This window comes from Salvia hispanica, chromosome 1 (genome assembly GCF_029641045.1).
Source record: "Salvia hispanica isolate PSC_SH4W2 chromosome 1, Shi_PSC_v1, whole genome shotgun sequence".
NCBI classification, from domain to species: Eukaryota; Viridiplantae; Streptophyta; class Magnoliopsida; order Lamiales; family Lamiaceae; genus Salvia; species Salvia hispanica.
Genome location: NC_142692.1, coordinates 53,923,528 through 53,949,182, shown reverse-complemented (window position 1 = coordinate 53,949,182; position 25,655 = coordinate 53,923,528). Strand labels below are relative to the sequence as shown.

The 25,655-nt window shown below is 35.8% G+C and overlaps 3 protein-coding genes across 4 annotated transcripts; 2 read left to right on the top strand and 1 right to left on the bottom strand.

Annotated features, from left to right (window-relative positions):
- The first annotated feature begins 4,426 nt into the window (after nt 1-4,426).
- Nucleotides 4,427-8,380, top strand: LOC125220370 (protein arginine N-methyltransferase 1.5-like). The gene is made up of 11 exons (XM_089066045.1): nt 4,427-4,681; nt 4,785-4,853; nt 4,973-5,026; nt 5,112-5,186; nt 6,090-6,200; nt 6,297-6,397; nt 6,823-6,871; nt 6,965-7,237; nt 7,346-7,416; nt 7,670-7,763; nt 8,014-8,380. The coding sequence occupies exons 1-11, from the start codon at nt 4,568-4,570 to the stop codon at nt 8,017-8,019; spliced, it is 1,017 nt and encodes a 338-aa protein (XP_088922171.1). The 5' UTR covers nt 4,427-4,567; the 3' UTR covers nt 8,020-8,380.
- A 6,239-nt stretch (nt 8,381-14,619) lies between these two features.
- Nucleotides 14,620-17,772, top strand: LOC125220371 (uncharacterized). Of its 2 annotated transcripts, XM_089066032.1 has the most exons (3): nt 14,620-15,159; nt 15,368-17,574; nt 17,651-17,772. In XM_089066032.1, the coding sequence occupies exons 1-2, from the start codon at nt 14,807-14,809 to the stop codon at nt 17,535-17,537; spliced, it is 2,523 nt and encodes an 840-aa protein (XP_088922158.1). In that variant the 5' UTR covers nt 14,620-14,806; the 3' UTR covers nt 17,538-17,574; nt 17,651-17,772. The 2 variants fall into 2 exon arrangements, with proteins under 2 accessions (XP_088922158.1, XP_088922156.1); XM_089066030.1 differs by having other exon boundaries at nt 15,368-17,772.
- A 358-nt stretch (nt 17,773-18,130) lies between these two features.
- LOC125222448 (eukaryotic initiation factor 4A-3-like) lies at nt 18,131-21,721 on the bottom strand. The gene is made up of 8 exons (XM_048125069.1): nt 21,315-21,721; nt 20,707-20,947; nt 20,545-20,625; nt 20,153-20,260; nt 19,396-19,515; nt 18,986-19,153; nt 18,720-18,806; nt 18,131-18,598 (listed from the first exon to the last, which is right to left on the bottom strand). Exons 1-8 carry the CDS (start codon nt 21,620-21,622, stop codon nt 18,485-18,487), a joined length of 1,227 nt encoding a protein of 408 aa, XP_047981026.1. The 5' UTR covers nt 21,623-21,721; the 3' UTR covers nt 18,131-18,484.
- Nucleotides 21,722-25,655: the final 3,934 nt, after the last annotated feature.

The window sequence follows — 25,655 nt, the reverse complement described above, 5'->3', positions numbered from 1 at the left end:
GTTCCATTGTGGATGCCCTGATGTAATAATCCTTCATGATTGATTGCATATTTTTGTTTTCACAAGGATTTGCTTTTAGATTTTGTACAGTGTAAAGCATTTTTCGAGCATTTGAAGTATATTATAAAAACTCTTCGTTTATTTTTCATAGGATAAAACAAATTATTTTTGTTACCGTGTTTTTATTTTTAATATTTAAATATATAAGAAAGAAAATAAGTCAAAAGTCTTAAAACATGTGGGCGTTTTCATTTAAGTACCCAATCATTGATATGGCAAATTAATTGACAAAGCTTAGGAGATGCAACCAAGGCACATTATTGAACTGCAAACCCCTCCATAAACCCATTCATTTTCGCCACGCTCGAATATCCCCAATTCTAGAGATACAAAATGTCGCTGGGAGGCGTAGAAACGGAGTTCGACGATGACATGCCCAACTTCTCTCCTACAATGTTCACGGCGGCTTCGATTTCGTCCTTGCTACTCTTTATTTTCATTTTATTTATCCACTGATTTTCTTTTTTTGTAGTTGTAGTTGCATTATTTCCTCCTGTGGTCTACAACTCTACATTTTGCACTCAGTGCTGTACATGCGTTCTGCACTTCTACTCCTTCGTGTCTTATGCTTAATTAGCTGATAACATTTTTCACTTTATAAGCTCGAACCTCAATTTATCTCTCTCTTTTTAGTATGCTCACCTCGATCATTCGTTTTTGAGAAGATGTAGCTTCTCTCAAGGTTGTATAACAATTGTAGGAATTGAAAATAGACCGTTTCCTTTCTCCAGGATTCATTATTCATTATCATACGTTGTTTCACATTTTTTCTTTCATATATTCTATCTTGAAATGAGTATTATCTTCGTGTTCAATATCATGAGATCAACAATTGAACATCCGCTTTTTGGGGGCACAGAGTTCTCTAATTATTCTATTTGGTTGTTAGTACATTTGTACTGTGTTGTTGCGGGGGTATAAAGAGTCACATTTTGAGAATCAGTGTGATGATAATGATACTCCTTTTTTAGTGTTTACTACAACTTTGATCCCTTACAAAGTCCGCAGAAAGTAACAGATAAGCTATATGATAACTTGTTAAATTAATTTATGAGTATGTGGTTTACACTTTGTATGCATTGGCCATGCCCATGATTGATATACACTTGATGCTTACCAGCAGAACAAAGCACCAAAAGTTCCATTTCGAGGAACCAGGTCTTATTTGAATGTTTCATGATGCAGATGGATCCTAAATATAGGCCTAGCCTAGTGGACAGTGATACCAGCAGACATCTGCTTTGCCTTTTACTGGGTCAGACTTAGTCCTAAGCCCTTCATAGTGGAGCAGTCATTTTGTTGGTTTGTTCTTCATCGTTTACTGCAATTATTTTATTTTTCTTTATGCTTTCATATATGCTATTGTGTGCTTGAGCTTCCGTAATTAGATGAAACATATTTTTCTTTCCACTGCCTGACAAATCTTTCACCCACTATATTTTGAATGAACTGTCTTCATGCTGAATACGTTATTTTCTATCTAGGCAAAATTAGCTCCTAGATTGACTTGGGCTTCGTCAGGATTCTGAGATTACATTGAAACAAGAAATAGCTTGGGCTTCTCATCTAGCTATGCAGGTGAATCATGATATTTGGAATCTGGTTATGTGGTCTATGAAAATGATTACCATTCTTATAATAGATCTAAAGATGTCCTCTTCTCTTCTGCGTGGTCATCTCAAAAGAAGTATTGAGGTTTTCAGTTAATTTTCAAATTGTTCCATGCTTCATTTTCATGCTTGTAAATTGTAATCAGTTAGACTTGTTGCACTTGCTATTTTGTAAGCTTATGGTTCTGTGTTTTTGTTTTGGTCAAAATTTGTCATTATGTTAGTTGTACTTGACAAGGGTTTTCAATTATGTTTTCAGGTCCTCATGACCTTCTGCATCTTTAGTTGCACGATGGTTTGGAGAACCCGTTAGGGCTGCCATAATTAATACATATGTAATTAACACATTCTCAGCAGCACATTTATAGCTTTATTGCATGAAGGTTGTTATAGATAGATTTTTGGTCACTTCTGGTGCAATAGCAGCTCAGTAAATCGAAATGTATTGAAAAGATAGTTCATTGAAAAAAACACATAGAGAGGCATTTCCTTGTAATATAGCAAGATGCTTAATTCATTAATATAATTGCCAGTATCTGTTGCACTTGCGCTTCCCTTTTATTCTTTTTCCAACCTATTGAGGACCAATGGTCAAAATTATGTAGTAGTCAGTCAGAAGTTTCATGAGGGAAATGTTTTTGCTTTGGTGTCAACTGAAAATTTTCTGCTGGCGTATCCTAAATCAAACATTAAAAAGACCCTTGAAACAATCACACCCCTAGATCTGTGACATTTTTCTATTATTAAATTCTTCGAGCATTATAAAGCCAGACTGTGGTGTTTTTTGAGACCTAACTATATATATCTTGAAAAAATTGATAATGAAGTACTCTTAATATGTTTGACATGGTACAAGTCTAAAAGGAGCGTTTGGCATTAGAACCTAAAACATTCCCATTTCCATGTTTCCCACAGCTACGGCGTTCCTCAATTTGGTGTATTCGCATTAGCTTTTACTATTTCACCTCCATAGAAGACTACACATTCTACTGAACATTTTAATATGACTTGCCGGTTTGCTGATGTAAATTTTCTCATTAACTGAACTGCTGTCTTGGCAGTCGTTTCTAACCAATGCAAAGGGATATCCTTGTCTACCAAAGCATCACCAGAGATTAGTAACTGCATTTTTCAATCACTCTGTTCAGATACTGTTGTGCAAACTTTTATTTTATCCTAATCTAATGCTTCTAACTTGTTTTGGTGCACATTGAGCTTAAAAGTCCTCTTATGGTGCACTGTTTCTGTTATATTAAGTGTTTGGATTCTCAATTCTGTAATGATGGACATGACAATTGATTTGCTAACTCGAGAGGTTGATTATATCAAGTTCCTACTCTTCAGTCTGGTCCCTGCCAATATCTATTCGAGTTGTGTATTTATTAATCATTTGAGTTAGAGCGACGAGTCCTTGAAGATTTTGTTTCCTGTGCATACTTTATAGGTACACAAGGTACCTGCGGGTACTTCTGAATCAAATGTTGAGACCCAAAATGAGGGTGAGTAAAAGGTTCTGAGCTAAGTTAATCTTACAGCTTCCATTGATTATCTAGAAAAAATGATGGATAACTAGGTTCTTGTGAGCCTGATATTAGCTTACCCATAAGCTCGACTTGTTTAAGTTGTTTTCAACCTCTGTCCTTTAAATATGTTTCATTAGTTTAGTGTTATATAGTAGCTGTTTTTTATGATTCTTTAGTAGGAGGCTGGGGACACCCCTTAAAGGCATACTTAGACTATGTTGCTTTCCTTTCTCAGAAAATGGACCCTCTACCCTAGCAAGAGTTCTTTGAGGTAGAGCACCATTGCTTTGATGTACTTTCAGATGGTGTTATGCAATAATTATGATCCTTTATTATGTTTGACTAACTTAATGTGGCATTCCAGCTTGAAATATAGAGATTACCTACCATCACCCTTACAGGTAAGTTGGTATATTAACACTGTGTTAGGGAGATTCAATATACAGAACAGAAAACAAAACGGATAATCTATCTGAAAGTCGTGATAAATCACTTTCAGATCAAATCAATTTCGGTGGTTCTACCAAACTATTTGATCGGATAAAATTCAGAGAAATAAGAAATATCATATGTATATTCGAGATCAATACGAACCAAAGAATTGATCAGTTCTTAATCAAGATGAAGGGTTGCATATGTTAATTTCGAAAAGTTGCATCTGTTAAGTTCTTAACCGAATTTAACTGATTTTCAAAGTTTTTGAAATTGCAAATTAGTCCTTTGATTTTCAGAAATTACATTTTCGGATGAATTTCTTATAAAGCAATTTCGTTGGAAATAAAAAAATTCCAAGCTGACCTCAGCTAGACCCCAGATAAAACTCAAACCTATTTTTGGTGTAGATAATTTCTCCAACCACACACCAAACTCAAACCTATTTTTGGGATTTTCAATGAAATAACACCAAATATGGTGTTTACTCCAAAATTTTGTTAGAGAAATACTTAAAAATAGTGTAAACTTAAAGATAGTGTAAATAGTTGGAGTAAAACTATTTTTTGGTATGACATATACTCAAAAATAAATTTGAATTTAGATTTGGAGTAAATGGTTGGAGATGGCCTAAGATACTCCTCTCCTAACTTGCCGAGTATTTATACAACCAAAAGTGAATGCAATAATTAAGACAATAATTATGATAATAAAGATAATAATATGCCACCTCATGAAACTGTCACAGCCTTTATCTCTCCTCTTGTAACAGCTGTCATCCACTACTCATCACATTAACCTCCACCTGTAACTGATGCCATCCACTACTCAGCGCCTCTCTCCAATAAAGAAGGCATTACTCTCTACTTCAGGAGCTTGAACGCCCCCATAATCAGCGACTCTACGGTTTCCCCTCTTGTATACAAGCCAAGGTCGATCTCTATGTGTAACAATGGCCATGTCCAATTGAGCACCACTTTGATTCATCCGATGATTGATTCTCTTTTCTTTACCTGTGGTAACATGGTTTGCACCAAACACATATTTGGAACCTCTGTATAGTCCATGTCGCTGTTTAATTAAGATGATTTTTTAAACACAGTGTCTAATGGTCTTTATGACATCTTAATTTTGATAAGCATATATTGTATCATTGCAGTATCAAAGAGCAGTTGCCAAGGCATTGGTTGACCGGGTTTCTGATGAAGATGCTTCTGGAGTGACTACTGTAAGCTCTATTCTTTGTATTAGTAACGATAATGTTGTCACTCTAGATTTCTGCAAGTGCAGCATGAGTTGGACAATCCTGTGGACCTTGCAGTGATATGATTATTCTCCTTGTTCTAGGTGTTGATGGTTGTGGGTGTTGGTCGAGAGCCTCTTGTCCGAGCATCACTGCAGGTGATTTCCTGTTTCTTTGCCTAGAGAATGTGCGAACTAGAAGAGGTTGATTTTATTCTTGCTGACATATCACATCATGCAACAGGCAGCTGAAGAAACAGACCGAAAATTGAAAGTATATGCGGTGGAAATGAATCCAAATGCTGTAGTAACACTTGATGTGAGTTGTATTTTGTCCTGTCCATCTACTTGTATTGTGGTATTTGTATATAGCTATCTGATGGTCCTTTGTATAACAAATGTATTTGCTTGCTGTAACATACTGCTACTGATATTCCACCTTAGAAATGTACAAGGCGTGTTCATTCTGAACATAATTTTCACTCGTGCTCGTTATTGCCAATGATACCTGTTCCATCAATAAGTCTTAAGATGGTTCATCGATTGAGGATTCCAGCTACTATGACTTGCCTCTCCATTGCAGTTATGTGAACCCAACAATTCATGTTACAGTTACTGTGTGGCTAGTGGTATTATTTGATACAAATACAGAATGGAAAGTGTACAAACGAGGGCCTCGGGCTGTGTATGTAAGAAATTAACACCAGGATATACATGGGCATGATAAGGAATAAGGAAATAAATATCTAGAAAATTTTGTTTGAGTATCTCTCTTTTGTTTGATTTTTTTTATCTCTTTTATTTAGGAAAAACTCTTTTTTGATTTAGGATAGGATATCTATTTCCTTATAACTTTCAGTTAGGAAAGAATATCTCTTTTCACATCCATAAAAGATGAACCTCTTGTTGAGAGAGGGCATATCGTGAAAGATCACTGGTGATGATCGGTAAAGATACCGTGGCCTCCTGCGGAGCAGTGAATTGAGATTAGTAGTATTTTCCAGCCTTTATTTTCTGTAAGAAGGTCATAATACCTAGATCAAAGGAACGTACAATTTTGCTGATATTTAGGGTTCTTACATATAATACAAGTACTATTAATTGGATGAGAGATCCATTTAAATAAGTTTGCCTTTATCCAATGGACATTTAAATCTAAAGATTTTTCAACAATGTAGATTACTTCAATGTATGTCACTGATGCTGTTACTGATGCAAACAGAACCTTTTTCTCCTCGAAACAGAGTTTGGTCTAGAAGGCTGGGAACAAACTTTCACCATTATATCCAGTGACATGCGTGATTGGGATGCACCTGAGAAAGCTGACATATTGGTACCATTCTTATTGTGATCTTACATTTAAAGAAGGCTCAATGTGATTATATTCTTCCTCATTGCACTTAATATTCTTCAATATTTGACCATGTAGGTCAGTGAGTTGTTAGGATCTTTTGGTGACAATGAGCTCTCACCTGAGTGTCTTGATGGGGCTCAGGTTTTCAAGGAAGATGGAATTTCAATCCCATCATCGTAACTTCATTAATGCTTTTTCTCCACCTCTTTTTGAATGAAATTAACTGTTACACAGTCCACTTGAACTAGGAGTAAATGATGTATGGTCTATTTTATTCTTTACTTGGTAGGATGTTTTAAAGGCCTTTTTACAAAAGAGTGTCTTCAGCCTTGTGTTTATTTAATCAATTTAAAATGAACATAGCTTAATATTGTATCAAGGTTACCTCTGATCCTACTGGATCTATTTGTTTGTACTCCGTATTAAAGAGTCAGTGCCTGTAACACTTGAGTTATTTCTTGTTAGGCCTATCTTGAATAAGATTTTCTTTGCCTCTATTGTTAAATCACATGTGCGTATGCAGTATAATATGATTGATTAAGGGTGGTATACCTAGACCCCTTTTCTTATTCCAAATTGCTTATTTTCTGTGATTTGGCAGGTATACAAGTTTCATCCAACCTGTGACTGCTTGCAAACTTTACAATGATGTAAAACCCTCGTGTTTGATATCCATATTTGAGTTTCCATCTCTCTCCTAGATTTTCAATTGCTTACTTATGTTTCTATTGACAATGGTACAGATCAAGTCACATAAAGATCTTGTGCACTTTGAAACTGCATATGTGGTCAAGCTTCACTTTGTAGCCAGGCTTGCAAATACTCAACCTGTGAGTTTCTTTGCATGGATGCATATGGATGTTTGTTCAGTTGTAATTTATTCACCTAAATTGGATCTCGTGGTTCACATCTTCATTTGCTCAAATAGTTATTCACCTTCACCCATCCAGAACACTCAGATAATCCATGCAATCAGCGGTACAAAAAGCTTCAGTTTGATATTCCGGAGGACATTGGTGCAACCTTGATCCATGGCGTGTGCTTCCTCTTTTTCATTTTTTTTTGAGCTGGGAATATTGGGAATATATCGACTTACGTTATCTCATATGCTCTTCTTTGTACAGTATGCAACACTTTACAAAAATGTACATCTTGGTATTGAACCGTCTACAGCCACCCCAAACATGTTTATCTGGTATGGCAATTGATGAATGCTTACTAAGCTTGTTCTTTGCAAATCCATGCTTGTTTATTCACTAACATGTAATGATTCTATTCGGATGCAAACATTAAAGGCAATTTTTCTCTTTTTTCCAAGAAATTGAAATGGAAACAAGCTCTGTAGGAAAGAGAGAATATGCTTATATCACTGAGCTACTCTTAATCTGTTTTATATATGAGCTTGGAAGTTGGAACTTATTATGATAAAATCTTTTACACGTGCATAGGTTCTCTATATTTTTTCCATTAAGGGCACCCGTGAATGTTAAACCCGGTTCTCCTTTAGAAGTTCATTTTTGGCGCTGTTGTAGTTCTACGAAGGTTTCAACTTTATCTCTATCTTTTTAAACATCAGCCCAGATCCATGTTTTATTTATTTCAATCTAGTACTCTGATTTCAAGGTTCTCCTTTTAAGATTGTTTATTTATCAACACAATCTATTGTTAATGATACGAGAATCAGACCTGATTTTTCTTGTTCTCGTGTCATGCTAATAGTAACAACCATTTTAATAACATTCTTTAACTCGTGCTTCTACTAAGTGTTCTGATGAACATCTGATCATCGCAGGTTTGACTGCATGATAACGTAGGAAAATATGAAGTTAAACATGATAGTTTTGTAGGAACGATGACAGGTCTGGTACAAGAGGTCCGTGACTTCACCGTCAGCTTCACCATTGCACAACACCAATGGTCGCTCGTACTGGGTTGGGCTGTAGGTGCTTTTTTAAAATTTGAGCACGGTGTCCTTTCCCGGAGATAGATTTGGTTCAAATGCAAGATGACGCACAATGGTGATGTGGTATATTAGTTGAAAGGTCGCTAGAGGTATATATTGCCTTCATTGTTTCATGAATTCTGAGATAAGTAACACTTTTCCCATCTTGTATGTACTACTATATATTTTTGCATATAGATATTTTATCTTCTGCTTACACTTGCATACATTATTTGCATATTTGTTGGTGAGTCAACGGACAGTGTACAGAAGCAAAAGAAACAAAGTTTTTGTCTTTTTGTTTTCAAAAATTGACAATTTTAATTCTCAAGTATGTGCCTATTTTTATTATTTCTTATATCCTTCTAAAATTTTATTAATTTGTTATTTGAATTTAGTAATTAACAGTAATTGATTTAGGTTGAATCTCTACCAAAAGCAAATAAGCAATGACATCATCATATTCATAGCCCATGCGTCTAATTATATAGCTATTGCTTCGCCTATTGAATTTTCTTGAATGTTTTCATGTTAATGTTTAAAATTATAGGGCACGTGAGGAAAAAATTAAAAGTTTAATCTCTCTGATCAATTTGCAATTTAAAAAAAATAACATCATTTAAGTAGTTGTACAATTTAAAAAATGATGTCATGTTATTGTTAACTGATAATTATTCAACTGTCCATGATGGAGTAAATTTCTAGCTTCTTGTGTCAAAATTTATTGTTGTGAAGCTTATACTTCCCTCCCCCGTCCTTAAAAATAGATACTTATGAAATTGCACGATTATTAATATAAAATTGATAAATGAAGAGAGATATAAAGAAAAGTGTATCATAGAAAACTCATTAGATGAAAAGAAATACCGCACGTGAAAAGAAAAGTTTCCATTTTCAGAGAACAGACTAAAAAGAAAATAATTTTTAATATCTATAAATATATAAAAGGCTAGTTTTGGCTATTATTTTAAATATTTATAAATTTTGGACAAGATATTAAATATTCATTAGTTATGGACCTTTTGAATATTTGTTGAATATTTGGCAGCTATATAATCTGTGGCACTATAAATTAATGGTATTATATAATTTGTTGAATATTTGGTAGTTATATAATCTGTGGCACTATAAATTAATGGTATTATATAATTAATGGCATTATAAATTAATCTATCTATCTCCCAAGGAAGATGACCCCTTCCTTGGACGGCACGGGATTTTATGCAACTTTATTTTGTGTGTTAAGTGGAGAGAGTAAAGTAAGAGAGAGAATAAAGTAGAGATAAAGGGATTTCCATTTTAAGTAATGGGTCATCTTGATTGGACAAACCAAAAAGGAAAGTGGGTCATCTTCAATGGGATGGAGGGAGTATTATGTAATTAATGGCATTATGAATTAATCTATCTATCTATACGTATATAAAAGGTGAGTTTTGACCTCAATATGATACTCCCTCTATCCCTGAAAATTTGTCTCTTATTTCCATTTTAATCCGTCCTTAAAAATTTGTCACCTTTCACTTTTAATCATTTTTTGCAGTGGATCTCATATTCTACCAACTCATTCTCACTCACATTTTATTATAAATTTGTCTCTTATTTCCATTTTAGTCCGTCCCTAAAAATTTGTCACCTTTCACTTTTTCTATTTTTGGCAGTGGACCTCATATTCTACCAACTCATTCTCACTCACATTTTATTATAAAAACAATATATATAAGTAGGATCTACATGCCACTAACTTTTTCAACCCACTTTTTACTACATTTCTTAAAATCTGTGTCAGGTCGAATGGTGACAAATTATGGGGAACGGAGGAAGTGCTATTCATTAGTTTTGAGTATAAATTTAAATATATAAAACTTTGGGGTAAATTTAGATATTTGTAGTAACGGGAATGAATATTTATGTGTAACAACTGTCATGAAATAAATTAGTCAATAAACAGCATTTGCCTGATGAATTTAAATTATAGTAAATAGTAATTACAAATATTTATGAGTTTTGAGTATTTGAAATGTGACGTTCAATCAATTAGCCATATATGTATTGCCTATATTAACAAATCATCAATTGGCCAATATATATGTGTGTTCTCCCTATATTAACAATATATGTATTCGGTGTCTCCAAATTTTAGTCTTATTAATCAAAATGATTAATTTAGCATATATCAAGTACTCCTAAATCATGTAACGGATTCCTATGCCACAATTGATGTAACCGCCAATAGTGTGGAAAATAATTGAATGGCCTTAATTTGCAGACAATTGTTAATAAACGTGTAACAAACATTAATATATATCATCATTGTTACATAAATCGTGAATCTTAAACTTTCCGTTATAAACTGAATTAATAATTCCAATTAACTCATTCAGTTACAAAATTAATTAGTTTATATTTCTAACTAGATAATGATTAACTATTATACAAAATTATTTAGTTTATTTTTATTATAATCATGATTATTTTTATATAAACGGTGCTATTTTCATGATGTCAATTTTATTTAATAACTAATTATTTTTATTTTCCTAAAAATTGATTTGTTTGTTGCTCCATTTAATATTAGTGCCGTTACAAATTGAGAATTAATGGATACAATTCAAATCGATGGCTATAAATATATGCCATTTGATAGGTTGTAACACATTCACTACTTTCTTCTATCGCATTACTTAATTACTACCTCCGTCCCCCAAAATTTGCTACACTTTGACCCGACACGGGTTTTAAGAAATATAATGGAAAGTGAGTTGAAAAAGTTGGTGGGATGTGGGTCCTACTTTTAATGTATTAGTTTTATAATAAAATGTGAGTAGGAATGAGTTAGTGGAATATGGGGTCCACTACCAAAAATGGTAAAAGTGAAGTGTATCAAATTTTCAGGGAAGGACCGAAATAGTAAACTGTATCAAATTTTCAGGGACGGAGGTAGTATTACTTTACGCACTTTTTTTATGATTATTATTATACTGTACTAATATTTGTTGTTTGTGCTTTTGTTGTAGGAAGAAAGTTCAGACGATGGAAATGAAATTAATCTTCCTCAATAATCTACACTCTACTGTAATGTCATCCATAAGTTGAAACCATGGAAGCATCAATCAGTTGAAATCATAGAAGCATTCACTAGCCGAATTTGGTTTCAAAATAGGTGAGTATTTTGTTAAATTTTATAGTCATGTACATATTGGTTTCGAAATAGGTGAGTAATTTGTTAAATTTTATAGTCATGAACTCTTACAAATTGCGACTTTTAATCAAATATTTCTCAGAATTGCAATATAGGGTATATAGGTGATTTTTATTTGAAGTTTTTACCTATATAAGATGATGGAGGCCAGTGGGCGATGGAGTAGAGCTTCATAAGCAGAGCGAGTTTTGATCTTATTTTGAAATTTTTATAACTATGGGATGAATTTCAATATTTATAAGATTATGTAGAAATGAGTGAAATTATAAAATGTAACTGTAGTATTCATGTTACTGGATTCCTTTTTTTTTTTTTTTTTTTTTCTTAGAGCTTAATCAGATGATGTTTCAAATGTCTCCCATTCATGTATTGTTAATTAGAGGTCTCCAAATTTTTATAATTTATTATTAACTATTCTAAATTTGTTGTATATATGTTTAATTGTATGATTCATAGTTATTTTGTTAACAATTTTGATATAATAATACTACCTCCGTCCCTGAAAATTTGATACAATTTACTATTTCGGTCCGTCCCTAAAAATTTGATACACTTCACTTTTACCATTTTTGGTAGTGGACCCCATATTCTATTAACTCATTCCTACTCACATTTTATTATAAAACTAATACTTTAAAAGTAGGACCCACATCCCACCAACTTTTTCAACCCACTTTCCATTACATTTCTTAAAACCCGTGTCGGGTCAAAGTGTAGCAAATTTTGGGGGACGGAGGTAGTATTATTTTTAAATCTATTAATTAATTTACGATCTAATATTAATATTTTAAAATATATTAATCTGTGCATCGCGCAGGTATGATATTAGTAATATATAAAGATGTGGTTGACTTGACGTATAAAATGATGTCATTTAAGTAGTTGAACAGTTTATTCATAGTATTTTTATTTGTCATGTCATACAAAATGTTAGGCCTGCTTATTCGGCCGGTTCCAGTTTTAACCGGACCGGTTGACCGGTTAACCGATTTTAAATTTTTATAAATCTTAGAATCGGAACTGATCGGTTCCGGTTTGGAACCGGCCGGTTAAGAACCGGTTGATTCCGGTTCCGAACCGGAACCGATGTGTAATTTTAATCCGAATTTATTTATAATTTTAAATAGTTAAATACTAAAAAATAATAATAATCCAACATTTAGAAATATAACAAATAATACCTACAAATTCAAATAAATACATAAAAAATAAAAACTAACAATACACTAATATTCATATATGGATAAGAGTGATGTCAAGTGTAGTACTTTATGTTATCAATTTTTATTACAAAAATAGGAGTTCTAAACTTTAGCAATTTTTTTTTAAAAAATGAGTTTTAAAAATTGAATTCCATTTTTCCTTTTTTGGCTAAACAAATATTCAATGGAACTTCCAATACCAATTGATCTTGTTCTGACTTTTTGGTTTATAACGAAACAGTTACTAAATTATTCACAAACAAGTTAAAATCGCATGTTAATGAATTATTACAAAAATTTGTTAGTATAAAGTTAAATTTCTATCGTATGAAATGATATTGTATTTGTATAAGTTCTTTTGGAAATTAAAAACAAACTTCATTTAAATTAGATTTATTAGTATATTAAATTATAAAAAAATAAAATTGAATTAAATCCTGTTCCCGGTTAGGAACCGGTCGGTTCCGGTTCAGAACCGGAACCGATTTTATTTAAAAAGTTGGAACCGATACCGGAACTGATTTTTCTGGTTCCGGTTCTTCAATTAACCGGCCGGTTCCGGTTCTGATTCCGGTTAACTGAGAACCGAAGAACCGTTTAAGCACCCCTACAAAATGTCTCCAATCTGAAACTATGAAACAATTAAGAAAAATATCAAAGTTGTGCTATAATTAATTATATTTAAAAATTTTGAGATTCACCAAACTTTATAATTTTTCAACAATTTACCTAAAATAGATTATTGAAAATTTGAAGGCCCAATTAATTAATTAGTTAATAAATCAGATTGGATTTGTTGAATCAAAAAGGGATCATATGCTGGGCCCGGACCGGCCCAGCCCGACCCGAACGAATAGTCTGCCCCTTTCACCTAAGGGCGTGTTTGGTTTGGTTGTTACCATAACCATTTGGACCGATCAGATAGAGAAAAGACAGTGCTTATCTTTATGGCTATTAGAAGTATTGACTGTTTGGTTTGCTAGCTAAGTCATTTGGCTCATTTGAATCTGAAGTTAACATTTAATCATTTTTCTTCTCATGCCGTGATTATTTTCTGAAATGACGATCTTGTCCCCGTCCACTCTAAAATGCACACTGAAGCAAGCAGTTTCTTATTTTCATTTGTGTTGCCGCTTCCACTCACAAAGTCAGACCAATACCACTTCACCCTTAAAAAATCAAATCCAATTGTGTGGAATCAGTGCATCAAAATTCATTTTTCCCCAGATGCACGGCGTCAATGAATCTTAAGCTTTGTCGTCAGAAGATTTTGAAGACGGTAATCAATGAAATTTCTACATCTCACTATTTGAGATTACAAATCATTTGTAATCTGTTGCAATAATCCTAATCCGTATCATTAACTAAAAACACGATAATTAACTGCCTAACATAAAAATTTCAGTTGGATTAAAATCAATGAAAGCAACAAGAGTTGCAAGAATTTCTCTGCCTTGTCAACAGAAAACATATTCTACGATGGTAAAATCTCTCTTCTCCGTCGATTAGTATGTATAGTTCAATAGTGAACTAGGGATAAGCCGGCGAGAAGGAGCAGGCGCTGAGGACGGTGGTAGACGAGCAGTAAACATCGTAGGGGCCGGGCTAGGGCTCGCGTGACTCGGCAGTTACGCCAAAGGAGAAGGCTATGTTTGTTTGACAGCTTGCGACGCCGACGGAGCGCGGGAAGGCGATGGAGCCGAGGCCAAGGCCAAGGCCAGCATCGATGCAGAAATCAGCAGTGAGAAAGCTTTGGAAACCGCCATTGCTGCCATGGAACGAAGGTAGAGAGAGAAAGGGTAAAGGCTTGGAGAGCAAAAATAATGAAATGGTGTATTAAAGAAGAGGGTACGCTGGTAATTTGAGTATATAACTGGGTTACTGTTCAAAATGCTGATACTTATCGGTACCAATTTGACCGATACACTAACTGCATATAAGGGCCTTCTTTCAACGGGCCTTGGTCTTATCTGCGGGCCATCCAGTTACCTTAACTTTGAAACCAAACATCTGATTAACCCAGCTAATTCTGCATAACCGTGCCTAACCAGCAAACCAAACACACCCTTATTATCTCACCTCCTTGAACCCTAACCCTACCGTTTCCCCACCAATTATCGGATTCAAATTCCGCTACAAATAACATTCCAATCCATTTACATCTCTAACAATTCACAGATTCATTCTATTATAATTTGGGGCTGGATCAAGATCAAGATTCGTGATCGTTGCAATTTGAAAAATGTATAACGGAATAGGGCTCCAGACCCCTCGGGGATCCGGAACTAATGGCCACATCCAGTCCAACAAGTTCTTCGTGCGCCCCAAGACCAACAAAGTCGTCACCGATTCGACCAAGGGCTTTCAATCGGATCAAGGAATGGCCGGCGTCACCCGGAAACCCAACAAGGACATCTTGGAGCACGATCGGAAGCGTCAGATTGAGCTCAAGCTCATCGTCTTGGAGGATAAACTCACCGATCAGGGCTATACAGATGCCGAGATCGCTGAGAAGCTTGATGACGCCAGGAAGGCTCTCGGAGCCAAGGATTCCGATGATGCTGCGGGAGGAAATAAATCGCGCTTATCGGAGAAGTACGTTTTTTTTTTCTTCTATACTTATCAAGTGTGTTTGTGTGTGAAAGTTTAAAATTGATAATCAGCTGCTATTTTCTGCTTTATTGTTCGAATTGATTGTACTGTGATTTTGGAGTTGTTGATTTCGATACTGTTTCAATTGAATTGCTTAATTTGAATTTTGTTTTTGAGAGATTAAATATCTAATTTCTTTGTGGATGATCAGGGTATCGGTGACACAGACTCATCAAATAGCTGCATTGAAGGAAAGGCAAATGGAAAATCTGAAGGCTGCACTTGGAATTGAATCCGAAGCTGAAAAAGAAAAGAAGCGCAGTGATGCCGAGGCACGAAATTTCAAGGAGGTTCTTGATGAGGATGAAATTCTGGATACTGATACTGAACAGAGGGAAGCAACACATAAAGTTGTAAAGAAAAATGAATCTGGTAGGAATAAAAAAAAGCGGGCTAAAAATTCTGATAGTAGTGAGGGTTCTGATGCTGATGTTGGGAAGAGAAGGGGAAAGTCATCTAAGAAGCAGAAGAGAGTTTCTAGGCATGACAGTAGTTCGTCTGGTTCAGATTCAGAATCACAGTCTGATTCGGGTTCCGAGTCTTATCACGATAAGAAAAACGTTAGAGCTCGTGGACGCCATGGTTCTGATTCTGATGACAGCCAACGCTCGCCGAGGAGAGGCAAGAAAAAGCCGAAGAAGTCTTCAAAAGGAAAGCGCCGTGATTCTGGTGATGACTACAGCTCCCCTGGAAGTCCTGAGAGGAGAAAGCAAAATGAAAAGAAGTCTTCAAACAACAAACACCATGAATCTGATGATGACCACAGTTCTGATGAGAGCCCTGACAGGAGAAAGCAAGAGCTAAGGACGCATATGCTTCTGTCTAAGAGCAAGCACCATGGTTATGATGATAACAGAGCCCGTGAGAGTCCAGCGAGGAGAACGCTTGAAGAAAAGAAGCCATCAAACAGCATTCTGGTGTCGAAGCACAAGCAACGTGAGAGTCCTGAGAGGAGAAAGCAAGAGCTAAAGAAGTCTTCAAACAGTAGGCGGCATGATTCAGATGATGATTACAGCTCTGGGGAGATCCCTGAGAGGAGAAAGCAAGAGTTAAAGAAGCCATCCAAGAGCAAGCGATATGATTCTGATGATGGCTACAGCTCCGGGGAGAGCCTTGAGAGAAGAAAGAAAGAGCAAAAGAAGCCTTTAAAGAGCCCACGACTTGACTCTGATGACTACTACAACTCTGGTGAGGTCCCTGATAGGAGGAAGCTAGAGTTAAAGAATCCATCAAGCAGCAAGCGACATGGTTCTGATGACAAGTTCAGTCCTAAGAGAGGAAAACAGGATCATGACAGTAGAAATCATCATAAGGGAGCTCAGAAGAATGGGGAATCGGACTCAGATGATAAACATAATCCTCGTGAAAGCTTCAAGAGTAGGAGGCAGAGGGGTTATGACCAGAGCAGGCAACATGATGATTCGGATGTTAATTTGGAGAAAGGTGTGAGAAGTGGAACTGAGAAGGTGATTCCACTACCTGATAGTCCGAAGCACAGTCATTATGATAATAGTAGGAAACCCAGGAGTGAGATACAAGATAAATTTGGTGATAGGTATGTTCAAGGAAGCGACAGTGACAGAGAAGATAAAATTGGTGACGGGTATGGTCAAGGAATCGACATTGACAGACAAGTTAAAATTGTCGACAGGTATGGTCAAGGAAGTGGCAGTGATTTTGATGAAGCACCCAAAAGGGGAAGGGGACGACGTGATGGAGATAAGGATGATCTAAATAGAAACAGTAGGAGGGATGATCGCTATAAGACTGATGATGGCATCGAAAGAAGTAGAGGTAATGCAAGGAATCAAGATAGAGTTGAAGAAGCCATGCCATTTATGAAGAAAAAAATCAGTCATGGTGATGATTCGGGTTCCAGAGGCAGAAAGAAGGAGCTTGCATGTGACGTTACTGATGGCCCAAAGGATAACGATGAAGGTTACCGGAGAAGCAGAAAAGAAAGAGTGGATGATGAAGATAACCATGGAAGAAATCACGAAAGAGAAAGAGGGGATGCTGAAGGTGGCTTTGGAAGAAGGCATGAAAGAGAGAGAGGAGGGGATGATGAAGATCGCCATGGAAGAAAGCATGAAAAAGAGAGAGATGATGGTGGAGATCGCGATGTTAGACGTCATGGAGATAGAGAGCCATACAAGAGGGATCGTGAGCATCAACGAGAAGAGGAGCACACAAGTAAGAAAGACGAGAGGGGCAGGGAACACATTTCGAAGAGGGCTAGGTATGATGAGGGACGTTCTAGTGGAGGGACATACACTGAGGAGGACAGGAGTGATGATAGGCGGTCCAGACGCCGGCGATAAACTAATGGGGGTGCTGCTTTCTTGAAGTTTGGTGATTGTAAGTTGTCTTGCATTAAGTGCATAGTTGTTTATCATGCAAATAGATTGCCTTATAACTTCCCCTGACTTTGCAGTGTGATATGCGCTTTGCTTGTGTCGCTACGTAATGCGTTCTGCAATATGAATTCTCATCTTTGACAATGTCTTGATTCCTTCTGGTTGTCTATATCCGAAAATCCTTAAACCTTGAGCTCAATTTCTGTTATTCTTTATTTCTATTAGAATTTCCTTCTCTTTAGGGGATATTGGCGTTTAAAATCATAGACTTTGACCTAATTTAATGGAGTACTTTTTACCAAGTTAAAATTTGTTTGGATAAATTATGAACTTATCCCTTATAGTGAATTTCCCATCAGTTGGGAAAAAATTGATTTCGTGAAAAGTTTCTTAAAAAGAGTCCACGACCAATTTTGAATTTATTGGAAAATACCAAATTTTGGTTAAAGTTAACTAATATAGCATTAATATATTTTGACATCCTAAAAAAAGCAAAATCCAGCGACAAACTTAAGTGCGTACCCAAACAAGGGCAAGAAGAGTAAGAGCATGAGACATAGTACAAACATCCAACCATAATAAGCACCACAACCCAAACAAGGGCAAGAAGAGTAAGAGCATGAGATATAATACAAACATCCAACCAAAATAAGCACCACAACCATTCCGGATTAGATCTCCTACAAAGAGTGCCAAAAAAGGCTTCAACAATTAGTCCTAATCTTCACACAGCGAGATCAAAACCACACCACACCATGCCACAAACAAGCACCCAGCATTGAACGAATTGTTTCATTTTCTCGCCATAACGAGTCGCCAATAACTATAAATTACCAGTCTTGAATCTTTGCTCACCATCATCACACGCTGCATGTGCTTTCAAACAGTCGTCTTGCACCACAAAACAGATGTTAAATCAAATCGGCCACGTTCATTGGCATTTCATCGATCTGTGTACTGTAATACTGCTCGATATCCCTAAGGATCTTGATGTCATCACTTTTGACAAAGTTTATGGCAACACCCTGCACTCACCATAACACAATGGGACCCGATTACAAAGTGAACTTGATTGAAGAAGGGAAGAGGTTTGTCAACCAACAAAAAATATAAAAGAAAACACATGTTACAGAAGCTGCAGCATACCTTTCGCCCAAAACGACCAGATCGTCCGATTCTATGGATGTAGAGCTCTCGATTGTTTGGAAGATCATAATTAATCACCAGAGAAACCTATGGAAACTCAATGCAAAGACAACAATAAGATATCATTCTTATATTAACTAGGAACGAGGAAACAAGTATCAAGGAAAATAACATATTGTCCCTTAAAACTATGACTATCAAATATGAAGTTGAATGGAAAACAACCTTATACAACAATGGGAGAAAAATAGGAAATAGTGGTGTACCTGTTGAACATCCAATCCCCTAGCCCAAACATCTGTTGTGATAAGCACACGAGTTTGACCAGACCGGAATTCACTCATAATCGCATCTCGCTCCTTTTGAGGCATATCTCCATGCATGGATGAGACAGTAAAGTTATTCTCACGCATTTTCGCTGTCAGCCAATCAACCTGCCACAGAGAAAAAGTAATTAAGAGGCATCCAGAACCACCATTTCAGCTCAGATACATCTTAATATTTAGTATTTACAACGGAAACTGGTAGCATAAGAGTGAATGCTCGAAATGTTATATGGTTTTGATTTACTCAATAAGAGTGAAGGGAGACAATGCACATACTTATCTTCCTTATGAAGAATGATAATTTAAGTTTCAGCAGAGAAACAATGTGAGGCCAAATGGGTTAAAACTACCTTGCGCTTTGTGTTGCAAAATATAACTGCCTGGGTTATGGTAAGTGTGTCGTATAAATCACACAGCGTATCAAATTTCCATTCTTCTCTTTCAACTGCAACGAAAAATTGCTTGATACCCTGAACATAGAACGCCATATACAAAAATGAGAACATGACTTCTTTTCAATATTGCATCTCGAAAGCTAATGCATTTTTATTGCTACTTTCTGATCAGCAAAGACCAAAAATACAAAAAAAAATCATTGAGCAGGACATGGACAAATGTGAACAATGTCGTGTTTGGACATTGTGGTGCCAAACACAACATATAAAAAAACTACTCCCTCCGTCCCGGCTAAGATGACACATTTCTTGGCCGGCACGGGACTTTAAGAGTTATTGGTTAAAGTGTTTAATTTGATAGAGAAAATGTGGGTGTAAGTATTAAATTAGAGAGAGAAAGATAGATGAATATTTTAATAGGAGTGAGAAAAAGTGGTTGGGTGTATTAATTGGATTGAGAAAACTACTAAAAAAGGAAATATGTCATCTTAGTTGGGACAAACTAAAAAGGAAAACGTGTCATCTTAAGCGGGACGGAGGGAGTAGTTTCTTTCGCTTCTGTTACATCTACAACCACAACATAAACAAAAATGTTGTTTAGTGGTCTATAACCTGAAATGGAGTGAGAAACTAGTGACTCCTCCTTCCCTCAATCAGATTAAAATACCTTTACTATTATAAAAGCAGAAATAGGAATAGAAAGATAGCTCACCTCCAGGGTCAATTCATCACGCTTTACTAATATGCGAACTGGATCAGTCATGAATTTACTTGTAATCTCCAATATTTCATTTGGGAGGGTGGCAGAGATTAAGACAACCTATAATAGCACACACCCAGTTAACAATTTGCAGGAACTATATTATAGTATTAATAAAACATGGATCCTCCAAATCTGCCAGTGAGCCTCAGCTATAAAAACAGCCAGACATTTTCAAACACGTCTTTCCAGTTTCCACTACAATGAGCATTTCAAACAACAATAGTATTTTTATGCCTATATGTCTAGAAACATGTCTGAAATAGACACTTAATCATCACTTCTAGTCAGATGTCGTTCCTCGCACAAATTTGAGATAATACCAACAATAGAGGGCTTGGTACCTGAAGGTCAGGTGGAAGGTATCTGTAGACATCATAAATCTGATCCTTAAATCCCCTGCTCAACATTTCATCAGACTCATCCTAATAAAGTTGAGAAAATATAATAAGAATGAATGATATTCAATAGGCCAATAAACATTTCCAAAGGTAAATGAAACTCACCAGAATCAATATTTTGATTGCTCTAGTACGCAAAGTTCTTCTTTTGATCATGTCACAAACTCTACCAGGAGTACCTGATACCACCTGAACTCCATGCTCTAGTTTTCTTATATCCTCACCCACACTTTTGCCTCCAACACAAGCATGAGCTTGTACATTTATGTAGTCACCAATTGCCAGTATTACTTTCTCTGTTTGAGAAGCCAACTCTCTAGTAGGAGATAAAATCAAGGCTTGGACCCTAATTTTAAGGAAATATTAAGCAGGACAAATATAAGTTACTATAATACAGAAAGTTGGGACAAACAAATGTTCAGTTTAACTATAGAAACCACGGAATACAACAATACTGAACCTCAAGTATCACAAATCCCTTCAAAAACATAAAAACTTTTTTATAAACAAAGTGCAAAAATACCAACAGTTCCATGAAACCATAAAAAAGTGACATGCTATTAAGCTACCAGACAACAGCCAGGCACTTCACAGAATAAAATTCCTTCACAAACAAAAGGAAAACCCCAATGTTCAAATAAATTCGACCAGTAACAGTCTTAAAAATATCATCATAAAACAATGGGAATTAAAAAATGAGAGAAAAAGCATACTCGGAGGACTTGGTATCGACAATCTGGCAAACAGTTAGGGCAATCATTGAAGTCTTTCCAGTACCGGATTGCGCCTGAGCTATGACGTCACGGTGGGAGATAATAGGAAGAACTGCGCGCTGTTGGATGGCGGAAGGCTTCTCGAAGCCGTAATTGTAGATTCCTCGGAGGAGCTCCTCCTTAATTCCCATCTCGTCGAAGCTCATGATTGGCTCCACACCTTTCGACGTTTCGAACACGAGCTTCGCATCGTCTTCCTCCATAGCTCTCCGCCCCCCGCCGCCTCTCTGAGCCGCCGTAGTCGCCATGGATTGGATGGTGTTTCAATTAGTGTTGCTTCTGCAAATTGAAGGAGAAGAGAATTGTGCCCTAGTTTTTCAATTTTGAGACTTCGCCCCCAATTTGCACTCTGCTCGCCAAAATCGCTATTTAATATACTTAAAGTCGTGTGTTTATTGATCCTTGTGCTTATAAAAGGATATTAATATTGTATTATTATAGGAGTAGTAGTGTATACTTACGAATAAAACTAGTACTCCGTTATTCGTCGCATTCGCATATATACGATAAATCATTTTACATCGTGCCCATAATTCTAGTTTAAATCATTACGTTTAAATTTGGTAAGAATATAGTATTAGTTATATTATGCTGAGTTAAAATAATAATTAAAAAAATCATATTCCTTGTACTACATTTTATTTCATTTTATCACAAATTTTTGTTAAGTATATATATCTTCGTACTAATGTATTTTGTTTCACTAGTACTTTTACAATTTTTTGTTTCATTAGGTTTCTATTAATGAATAATAGGTTGTTTAGTTGAATCTTTATTTGTTTAATGAACTTTATAATTTAATTAATTTTTTGTTATACTTCCTTCGTCCCATAATAATAGTCATTTTTATTGTGGACACATGGTTTAAGAAAAGTGTTTGAATATGTAATAAATAGAGCGTGTTAATAGAATATGAAACTTTTTTGGTATAAAAATTGATTCATTGGATTTGTTAGATTAAATTCAATATGAAATTAAATTATGATGGTTAAACTCGAATGGTGGTGATGGTTAAGAAAATTTGATTGGTTAAATTTGATTAATTAAACTTGTTGTTACACAATTAAATGGAAAAAAAGGGAAACGCACGACAAGTTGCATACAAATAAAATTTGCGTTCAAATTTATCCAAAAACGAGGTGGGAAGTTGTACAATTCCATGGAGGGAAAATTTACATGACATTCAAAAACCCATCTTCACCTATAACAAGAAGGGAAACCATACCGCCATTAATGAAAATTTACAAGAAATTTAAAAGTCAATCTACAACTACAATAAATACATTCATTTTCATAATCAGCTGCTCCACTCTATTCCACCGATCAAAAAAGGGAAACATACTTAAAGTTGGAATACCTTCATTACTGGGCAATGGAGCAGGAGCAACACGCCACTTTGTCCTTGAACTGCCAAGAGAAGAACCTTGTGCAGTTTCTTCTACAGGAAAGTCAAGCTGGAGTGCTTCCACGTGGTTCTTTTACAGAGGCACCCAAAAAACTCAAAATCCATAGAAGGACAACAATGAAATTATGGAAGATCACCCAGTAGCAAATGAAGAGAGGGGATCCTGTTATGATGAAAGGCAAAGCAAAAGGTTATCAGCACCAAGATAAACTCATGCTTGATGAAGAAAGGGTTAGAAACTTGTCTATACTTTAAGAGATCAACAACAAGGAAGCTTGCTTCTAAGATTGACATAAGCAAGTCAACAGTTGGTAGATTGGTTAAGAATAAATAGATAAGACCATACAAGTGTAGTTGAACCTACACTGGCTCAAGCAAATAAAATTGCAAGGATGAGATGGTGTCTTGCCTATATTCAGCCAACAATAGCTGAAAGTAAACTTCTTTACCATTCAATGCACAACACATTTCATATCGATGAAAAATGATTCTATGTGACAAAGGCATCACACCAATACTACTTGTTGTCAGATGACATGTCTTTGTAAGTCCAAGATATTCCTCACTAAAGTGATGTTCATGTGTGTTGTTAACAGGCCACATGTTTGGGAATGATGGGCATACCATATTTGATGGTAAAATAGGCATATTCTCATTTACACAACAAGTACCTAGAGGTGCCCACGGTTCAGGAACCGGCGGTTACGGTTCGGAACCGCCGGTTCCGGTTTTAGAAATTGTTGAACCGGAACCGAACCGCGATGGTGTTTCACGGTTACGGTTACGGTTCTAAACCGCCGGTTTAGGTTTCGGTTCGGAACCGACGGTTTTCCGGCATTTTTTATGGTTTTTCACGGTTTCGAATCACCGGTTTTTTGCGGTTCCGGCTTGGTTTCAACGTTTTCCGGCGGTTTTTCACGGTTCCAATTTGGAACTGCTCGGAACCGGCGGTTTCGGTTCGAAAATTTTTGAACCTGAACCGAACCACGGTTCAAAAATCGACGGTTTCGGTTCGGATAAATTCTCACGGTTTTGGTTTGGAACCGTAACCGGCGGTTACGGTTTCGCTTTTAACCGCCGATTCGGTAAACCTTGGGCAGGTCTACAAGTACCAGCGTGAAGAAATTCAAAGAACAAGCCGAAAGGGACACTCAAGACAAAGCCTATTCAATCAGTGAAGAATGAAGTCATGAAAGATTGTCTCCTCGACCAGGTATGGCAATTATTTTCTGTCACATTACTATAAGCATTATTAATGTCATCACTTAGTTATATACATACATCATGTACAAATTATACCAACAATCAAGGCTAAGTAGCCAGCCAGTGCAAGCAAGCAGAAAGGCATCCAACAATATAATGCAAAATGATAGGGTTGACAACGGAAGAACAAATAAATCAGAGAATTAGATCTATTTAGCTTATTATTTAGACAAAATCTATTCGCGTAATTATCACATGGATTATGCTCAAAACTTGAATTAAAACATGCTTTTGATTAATTGAAACCTAAAACATGATTTTCTACGGAGAGCAATGTTATGGATGTCGTATGGCGGCTTACAGGGGTAAGCCAAAAAACCGCCACAAGGATATGGCGTATCGGTATGGCGATCGATAAATTAATTAATAAAATATTAGTAATATATGCATACATAAATTCAAAAAATTGAAAAATAATAAAAATTGTAAATATCAACTACTAAAATAATAAATAAAACAGAAAGTCATAAGCAATTATATATTATGATTATAATAATAAGTCCTAGTTCAATAATTAAAATATAATGTTATCATCGTAATATATATAAAATCTAAATTAAAACTATCCTCAATCATCACCATCCACAACATAATCATCCTTCCCAACATAGTCATTCTCATCCTCATCCTCATCCTCATCTATATCATCGTCCTATGGGTCTTCCGGCTCCAACGAAGTATATCCTTCTTCTTCATCTTCCGATTCTTCGTCCACAAGTTCGCTTTCTTCAACCACTGTCAATCTGCCTTTATTTTTTCTAGATATGCATGTGGTTATTGAGGCTTTCCTAGAACTTGATGATGTAGAAGTTTCTTTTCTTTTCTTAGACCTAGACCCATTACTCCCTCTGTTCCATAGTAGTGGAGTCATTTTGCCATTTTGGTATGTTCCGTAGTAGTAGAGTCATTTCTCTTTTTAGTAAAAGTCAACACGTTTCTTCTCACTTACTGTTCCCTCTCTCTTACTTTATTCTCTCTACCTTTTCCTTTCACTTACTTTATTTTTATTTAGTGCATTACACATCATTTTCTTAATCTTTATGCCGAAAAGAAATGTGTCTCCACTACTATGAAACAGATGGAGTATAAGTGATAGGCTCTTCAACTCCCGACGCCTCGTACACAGTATCCCAATCAAGCGAATCTCCATCAAAAACCATATCATTTCCTTCACCTTCAGCACCGTCGAACTCTCCAACCAACCACTTGTTACAGTGATCAAAGTAATCGAGTGAAAGAGGATCGAGTTTATTTCTTTGTTCGTACCTCTATAATTTTTTTGGTTGTATTTCACATAAACCAAATCATATAACTTTTCATGCTCGAGCCTATTTCTCTTTATCGAATGAATCTGCCACATAAATATAATAATAGGTTTATAATTATAATATTATATTATAAGTTTAAAATTGAAAACTAAAATCTAATAAAAGGTTTGTCAATTACCTGCTAAAAAACACTTCAATTACGCTCACACCCTGAAGCACTACTTAAACCTTTCATCGCGGATTTTTGCAATAGAGGAGCTGAGGCGCCATGCAAACTCCACCAATTAGCTACAAAGCCAAATAAAGTACCTAGATTAGAAATTAGAACTCGGAAATTTAATGGCG